Genomic DNA, 8,628 nt, shown 5'->3' with positions numbered 1-8,628 from the left:
CTAGAGATAGTTCATGTACATCAACTTCTAAATTTTAGCAACAAGTAGAATTATTTCAAAATTGTCTGATAGCTCAAGACAATATTTGTAATAGCTGTCACAGAACATTATTTAATTGTGTTGAATTTCTGGTCACAGAAAAAAATTTTTAAAAATCATTTATATTCCTGAAGAAATTCACTTTTTCCAGATCATTCTACTTATCAAGCTCTTTCTATTACTTCATGGTGTGTGCTCTCATTATCAACTGGATTATACTTTGTGAAGTAAAGATGAATATTAGTATATGAAGTTCAACACAATTAAATAATAGTCTGTGACAGTAATTAGATAAGTTATCTTAAGCTATTGGACAATTTTTGAAATAATTCTATTGGTTGCTAATATTTAGAAATAAATATACATTATCTCCAGATACCTAGATTCATATACTTGTAAAGATGTTTGCTGTTCTCCTTCTTGTAGCAGCTATCAGAAATGAATGAGGAAAGACCAACATATGCAGAGCTGAAATTATCCTTGAAGAGTAGGAAGGACAAAAACCAGCCAACTCAGAAAAAGAGAGGTAACATTTTTCTACCCAACTGAGTGTGTGTGTGTGTGTGTGTGTGTGTGTGTGTGTGTGTGTGTGTGTATGTGTGTGTTGTCTGTGTGTCTGTCTGTGTGTGTGTGTGTGTGCAGAAAACATAATATGATATAGATGAAGTCATATTAGTTATATTCATATATATTTGATGTTACATGTCTCTCTCTTATTGAAAAAGATATTTATAGGTGAACAGCCAAGGAGAGGAGATCAAATTACAAACATCATTCAAAAATATCTACTCTGCTCTTGTTTCTTATGTATCCTGCCTGTTGGTCTCATGCAGAATATCCATGGCGTGTAAGTGTTGTGATTCTGGGATCAGTATGTCTTTGTCTTCTGATGTCAAGCTCAGTTTTGGGATATCTATGTGAGTATGACATATGAATATTTTATGGGAACAATGAATTAAACAGAATTACAACTACTAAACCTGTGTAAGTTTTGAAATTCTGTATACATCCTGGCAATTATGGGTATTGGTATACTGATGATGGTGATAAAGATTTTAGTAGCATCTTATATTTCTGCTTTTATGATATATAAAAGAATATACTGCTATAATTACACAGAAATATCATGAGTAAGTGTAATGCAGATACATATATATGTATATTTATATGTATGTATATGAAATTTATATACAGTCTCAATGTGTAAATTTTCAATGTGCTTCTTAAATTGGGTAGGTTGTTCTTTTTTTTCTGTTTATAATTTGGGCATTTTTTAGATTGACTTCCAGCCACTCACGAGTCACACAAGAGGCTGGAGAGACGGCTCTGTGGTTTACAGTACTTGTTCTTCCAGTTCTTGCAGTGGTTAAGAACACAGCTCTAGTAGGACCTTGGTGCAGATCATAGCACCCACATGGTGGCTCACAACAATCAATAATTCCGATTTCAGGGGAATTTAACTTCTGACATTCAAGGGTACTGAAAGAGCATGTTGTGTATATATATATTCAGCCAAAACATTCACACACATAGAATAAATAAATAAAAATTTTAAAGTCATAAAATGTTTAACACAAAAGACTCCACTAAGAAGGATATATGCTGTAGGGAAAGTGAGCAAGCCACTTAATAAAACATGCTATATATGTGCACTTCAAGTTCTCAGCTTCTGGCAGAACCAATGGAACCACAGGGAGAATAAACCTGACCACTTTCCTCCATGTGCACAACACCTGTTGTTGTTATTCAGCTGTCTAGCATGAGGCAGGACATGCTGGCAGAAGTCATCTGAACTAACAGTCTACACAGATGGGACCTTGCAGAAGGAATGCCACTAATGTTTGTTGCTGGTGTATATTTGGTAGAACCATATTGTAAACCAAACCAGACTGCAATGGGTGGACTGTATTAAGGTTAGAAATCAGTGAGCATGGAAAATTGTTACTATTTAAGCTATGGTTTAGCAAGTGCTGAAAGTATGTTGATTTACACAGTCTATTGAATGGATTTGAAAATGGAATTTTTGCAGTAGTCAAAAAATAAACTAGAGGGTTACGCAACAATGTGGATGAATATTAGCATGTGAAATAAAGCAACAAAGAGGAATTTTAAGAAATAATAGACTCTCAAAGTAGCTGTAAGCAATATATACAAGGAATGATCAAGGTGCTATCTGACACATCTATGTTTTTAAGAGAAAAATCTAAATAAAACTACATGAAAAATGAAATGTTCATGAAGCAATCATGAGCACCCTATACCCAAGGAATTCTATACAATGAATTTTTCTGAATAACTATGAAAAAAAGCATTATAACTGAGAAAACCGCTGTGTGACCAATCCTGGATAGATTTGGAAGACACTTTGATTCGTTCTCTATTATTATTTTTATTACGTGTATATGTATAAATGTATGCAAGTGACTGTAATCTCTGGAGGCCAAGAGAGAGCCTCAGAGATGCCAAAACTGGAGTTCTAGTCAGTTGTGAGACATCAGTTGTGAGTACTGGAAACCAAAATTGAGTCATCTACAAGAGTAATACACATCCTTAATCACTGAGCTATCTCAAAATCCCCATGATCATGATTTCCTACAGAGATTTTTGGTTTTCTTTGCACACTAGAAGTACCTACATGACTTTCTCTATCTCTATTCTTTGAGTCCATTTTAAATTTAATATAAAGTCAGATTCATTAAACTACACATGTAAACATTAAATGAGCTGATAAACTATAGGGAATAAAATTAGTTTATACACTTTTTTCTTTTCAATTGACCTTTGTTTTATTAATATCTTACAAATACTTTAAAAGTTATGTGTTGCAAGTTGTAAACAATTGTAGTTTAAAATCTGTTTTATATTCTAGCACTTTAAAAAATTTTATATTTTTCTTACTGTACTTTAACACCATCTACTATTTATAATCACAATTGAATAATTTTAACACTACCATCTGTTATCACCATTTGTGTTTCTAATCTCATAATATGGACTTAGTTTTTCAGGACACTTCAAGGTTCAAAATTCAATGTGAGCAAGTTGCAAATGAAAGTGCTGTCTCCTCAGTGGAAGTAGAGCCTTCAGGTTTGTCATCTACTACAGGTATGCATTGGAACTTGGATTAAAAAGTGGCATTTTTTTAAAAAAACATTATTAGTTAATTTGTTTATTTACATTTAGAATGTTATCCCCCTTCCTGTTTTCCTTTCCAAGACCCCCATCCAACCCCCTCTCCCTGCCTCCACGAGGGTGCTCCTGCCCCACTGCCCTAGCATTCCCCTACACTAGGGCATTAAGCCTTCACAGGACCAAGGACCTCTCCTCCCTTTGATGCCAGACAAGACCATCCTCTGCTACATATGCAGCTGGAGTCATGGGTTCCTCCATATGTATTCTTTGGTTGGTAGTTTTAGTCCCTGGGAGCTCTGGGGGTGGGGGTGGGGTTTCTGGCTGGTTGATATTGTTCTTCTTCCTATGGGGTTGCAAACCCCTTCAGCTCCTTCAATCCTCCCCCTAATTCCTTCATTGGGTCCCCCTGCTCAGTCCAATTGTTGGCTACAAGCCTCCTCATCTGTACCGGTAAGGCTCTAGTCAAGCCTCTCAGGAGACATCCATATCAGGCTCCTGTCAGCAACCACTTTTTGGCACCAGCAATCCTGTCTGGGCTTGGTGGATGTATATGGGATGGCCTTTCCTTCAGTCTCTGCTCCGCTCTTTGTCCCTGTATTTCCTTTAGACAGGAGCAATTCTGGGTTAAATTTTTGAAAAGGATGTGTGGCCCTTCAGATCAGTGTCACCTATATTACTCATTTTGATGGGTCTCTTCTTACAGATAGGAATGTATAATGTTGGTGTCTTTCTCCTTGAGAGGTTAAGATTACCAGTGAAACTAACAAAGTCCCTAGATCTGTCAAAAACAGTTTCTATATCCACAATATTCTTTCCTTAAAATTTGGCAGAAGAGGTATTCTTAGTGAAAGCAATTACTCTGTGGAGTTAAATATGGAACAAACAATGAAACGCCAAAAATTTATGTCTTTAAATGAGTCTGAGGATAATGATTGCTTTTATTTTAAGGAAAACGCTGCTACAGATGTCAAGGAAGATGGTCTTGCTGTGGAGAAAAGTGTTACTACTTTTCAGAAGAAGAAAAGACATGGGATGAGAGTGAGGCATCCTGCAAACTTCGGGGTTCTCATCTCGCTAAGATTGACAGCAGAGAGGAGCAGGTGTGTGCAGTGTGCTGCATGAGTGTTCAGAGAGGAGCAGGTGTGTGCAGTGTGTTGCATGAGTGTTTCACAAGAAGTGCGGATGGCTGTGCTATGATAACCATCTTTGTTCCTAGCCTTTATTTGCTGCTTACCAGAATCACTTGCATATGTTGGTACAGACTTACCTGAAAAGAGACAAGCAAAGATTTTTTTTTTTTAAATCAGGAGAATGTATTTATATCACAAGCGCTGGTGTGGGCATCAAGGGGGTGATTCTCAGCCAATTTATTTCTTTTGCCCCTTCAGAGTTTAGCTAGAGCAGATCATTTATCATTAAGGAAAAGCTGCTCAGAAAAGCTACCTGTGATGATACAAATGGTCCAAAAAAGGGTAACTATATTTGAGTTCTATTCATTTGCCATCAGTACATGGAAAAAATGTACTTCTAGGGTGGAACATGAGTCTCTGTCATCGAACATAGAAAAAATGGGATTTAAAATAAAGACAAAAAAGGTAGAATCATTCCCCAGAAATAATTTTTATTTTACTCATAACTCAGGATGACAAGAGGTTTTCTGCTCTTTGTATACATATGAATACATGTTATTAATTACAAAGTTTAAGAAAGAAAGGGTCACTTTAGTTGATTCTATAGATTTATTTCCAAAAATTCAAGTTAGGCACTAGATGCTAATTTTATGTTTACTTTTAGAAATGTTTTTACTAGTGTCCTATGGAGGATTCATAAAACATCATGCTCATTAACATAAATATTTTATTAAAATGAATTTATTTTTATAAATTATTGCTATAAAATTGAGTGATGAACAATACCAACTATGTCCATTTATGCTTTTTTCTTTAATTAATAGATTTCTTTACTTTACATCCTAATTGCAGCTTTCTCTCCCTCTTTTCCTCCCAATTCCTGTCTCTCCCTTCCCCTACCCCTCTCAGAGAAAAGGAGGCCTCCCATGGATATCAACCTGCCTATCAAGTTGCAGTAGGACTAGGCACATCTTCTCCTATTGAGCTAGACAAGGCAGTCCAGTTAGGACAAAGGGACCCAAAGGCAGGCAACAGAGTCAGAGGCAGCCCCTGCTCCTGCTGTTAGAGGTCTCATATAAAGACCAAGCTGCACATCTGTTCCATATGTGTATAGGACCTAGGCCTGAAACATGCATGTTCTCTGGTTGGTAGTTTTCTCTCTGAGAGACCCTCTGGACCCAGGTTAGTTGATTCTGTAGGTTTTCTTATAGTGTGCTTGATCTCTCTGGTTTCTTCAATCCTTCCTCCCCCTATTCAATAAAAGTTCCTGAGTTCTGCCTAATGTCTGGCTGTGGATATCTAGAATCTCTTTCTATCATCTGCTGGGTGAAGCCTCTCCCATGACAGTTATGCTAGGCTCCTGTCTGCAAGCATAGGAGAATATCATTAATAGTGTGAAGGGTTGGCTCTCTCTCGTAGCATGGGTCTCAAGTTGGGCCAGTCATTGCTGTTAAATCTCCTGTAGCTAGACTTAGAGGTGGATGTGAGCCACTAAATGTGTGTACTTGAAATTAAAGCCAGATTCTCTGCAAATAGCAGCAAGTACTCTTAACTGCTGAGCCATTGCCCTAGTTCCTGCATATAATTCTTATTTTCCTTTCTTATTGTGGGTTTTAGAGAAAAACTTGTAGACTAGACATTGCCTGAAGAGCCTGTGGTGTGGTTCTCTCGGGAACCTTGTGAAGGCAAGCAGGACTTTTGATAGCCCAGGAAGGAGAAAACATGGTCCCTATCAGACAGAAGTAACCACATGGGGTCTTGTCTTAAGCAAGTAGTGTCTTGACTGTGAAGAGAAAGGACTTGGCCATACCTGGACATAGGTGTTAGATTTCGAGAGAGAGAGCAAGGGGCCCTGGGGCAGGAAGGAAACAAGTGCTACCTCATGGTAATATAGTGACAAGGTCCAAGGAAAGGAAGATAATATTGCATGGCCTAAAAAGGAGGAAGGAGTAGGCCTTAGTGGCAACATTGTCACCAAAATCTCAGGGTAAAGAGATGGGGTGCTGGGCAGCCTAGAAAGGAGGAAATGTATTACACAATTGATGTGAGGTGTATATCTATATTTTATTCCTAGAAGATGTAAGCAAATGAATAAATTTATGGACATATAATGTGGTTAGAGATATAAAATATATACTTTAATATGCTTCTATGATGTTCATGCACTTTTCATGTATTGCAAATTTTCACTTGTAAACCTTAATTATACTGCAAGATAACAGATTCTGGACTACGTGGACTCTCTCTCTCTCTCTCTCTCTCTCTCTCTCTCTCTCTCTCTCTCTCTCAGTGTGTATGTGTGTGTGAGAAAGAGAGAGGGGGTTGCTCATAGAGGAAAATAAATATAGGTATATTGCTTTTAGAAACAATATTAATTGCCATACATTGTCATGCATAAGAAAAATTTGAAGTGAACAATATATACAGACCATTTAGAGAAAGGATTACAAATGATTATGACACTGAAGCATATTGCTTCAGTACAGAAAATCTTCAGACAGATAGTATGATCTACACAAATGGAAAATGCAAGTTAATTTGCTAATTACAAATGTGAATTGGTTTAAAAATTGTGATAGTTTTTATATTTCACACTATATAAGACTATATATGACACAGATGCAGTTAATCTGTTCTTTATCTGTTGCATTTCATTTTAAAATATCCACGCTATCACTTTCCCAGAGTGGTGCTTTCAGCTTGACTCTGATAACACACTGCTGCTGGTTTCACTCTTGACATAGGTCTGCCAGCTGGTTTCCTGAGCAGGAACTGACATTATTATCTCAACCCCTTTTAGCTAACTCCACCAAGCTGCCTAAGACCGCCCTGGCTGCTTGCTTTTCCTCCTGCCCAACTTATTGCTGCAGATGGAAAACACTAGATAGTTTTAATATTTTTAAAGCTACCTAGATAACACAATTGCTGGACATAGAATCTATTGCCCTAAACCTATCATCTATCCTGTATCAGAATTCCGCAGGGTGGCAGGCTGTCATTGATTCTAGTTGTCCCTAGGTCTTACATGGCATTTGTGCTTCTTCCTCCAAATCCTGGCCAAAAAAAACCCCTCTCCTCCACATCCACTCCTCCTCATCCTGGGACACAGAAATCTCACCTTTTCCCCTTCACCTAGCAATTAGCTTCTGCCATCTTTATTAACACAATCAAGTGGACGGAAACAATACCTTCACTTACATTTATCTAGTCATAGTAATTTGCTTTTATGTCAATATTCTCAAACTTATCTTTTATGCAATACTATGTTTCTTCTCTTTGTCTAGCATAACTGTAGGAGAGGAATTATTAAATAATAGGGTATATAAAAATTTAAAATAATTTCCCAGTACTCTTCAATGTGATATCAATAACATTAATAAGTATATTCCTCTGATCATACCAATCACGAAACTTCTCTTGTCATTATATCTATCTCAGCTGACGTGATTAATTGGAAAACATAACACTATAACTTTAGCTTGACTGTCTCGATTGCCATGGGCATGTCTGTGTTTACTGACCTATATATGTTTGCAACATGTCAAGTATGTTTTCTTAAACATTTTTCCCATTTTTTCTATTGAACAAATTTCTTCATGCTGACTTACAAGATATCTTTATTGTCCTTTAAATAACTACAAGGATCTCCAAAACCTGAAGCTTCTTTTAACAGTTTCTGAAGTGTTGTTTGATACTGAGAAATTCTAAACTTAGTGTAGCTGGACTTTGATCCTGATGTATAATATCTCAGATGATATTAGTAATATTACTAGGAATACTCAAATTCTAATTTTCTCACAGAACTTTATTCAGTCAAGATTGAATTACAGCTATTGGATTGGATTACGTAAAAACGGAGGTCGGTTCCAGTGGGTACACCATAAGGATGCAAACTTTTCTTCAGATTTGTAAGTTATTATTCATATACTTAATTAATGGCTGATTTACATTTAGTAGCCTAAGGAAAGAGCCTTGTGACTTAGACCATAACTTTAGTTCACTTCTATATGTAGAACCTTATGCAATATTAAGGTCAAATTAAAAAGAATTGTACAAGTCACTTTTATTTGTTATTTTATTATCATTTGTAAATGCATATGCATGCTTCACATATGTCTGATCACCATGTGAATGCCTAATATACTAAGAGTTTAGAAGAGGGCATTAACTTCTCTAAAACTGAAGTTACAGATCACTGTGAGAAATCATGTGGGTGTTGGAAATTAAAACAAGACCTCTGGAAGAGCAGTAATTCTCTAACATTTCAGTTAAGAAAAAGATACTAAATCCCTACGCTAGGCCTTATCATTTAGTAGCTATTGTCAGA

General features: G+C 36.6%; 1 protein-coding gene across 1 annotated transcript; it reads left to right on the top strand.

The window, feature by feature from the left end:
* Nucleotides 1-477: 477 nt before the first annotated feature.
* Nucleotides 478-8,213, top strand: LOC117715803 (C-type lectin domain family 7 member A-like). Its single transcript, XM_034512646.1, has 5 exons — nt 478-565; nt 873-956; nt 3,040-3,144; nt 4,120-4,271; nt 8,103-8,213. Exons 1-5 carry the CDS (start codon nt 478-480, stop codon nt 8,211-8,213), a joined length of 540 nt encoding a protein of 179 aa, XP_034368537.1.
* Nucleotides 8,214-8,628: the final 415 nt, after the last annotated feature.

The sequence above is a fragment of the Arvicanthis niloticus genome, chromosome 9, assembly GCF_011762505.2.
Source record: "Arvicanthis niloticus isolate mArvNil1 chromosome 9, mArvNil1.pat.X, whole genome shotgun sequence".
Classification (NCBI taxonomy): Eukaryota; Metazoa; Chordata; class Mammalia; order Rodentia; family Muridae; genus Arvicanthis; species Arvicanthis niloticus.
This window is presented reverse-complemented; position numbering and strand designations above follow the sequence as displayed.

Bases quoted from the DNA above. Each gene is read 5' to 3' on its own strand.
- LOC117715803 (XM_034512646.1), top strand. From the start codon at position 478: ATGAATGAGGAAAGACCAACATATGCAGAGCTGAAATTATCCTTGAAG. The intron at 566-872 runs GTAACATTTTTC...GGTCTCATGCAG, and splicing joins GCCAACTCAGAAAAAGAGAG to AATATCCATGGCGTGTAAGT. The intron at 4,272-8,102 runs GTGTGTGCAGTG...ATTTTCTCACAG, and splicing joins TTGACAGCAGAGAGGAGCAG to AACTTTATTCAGTCAAGATT.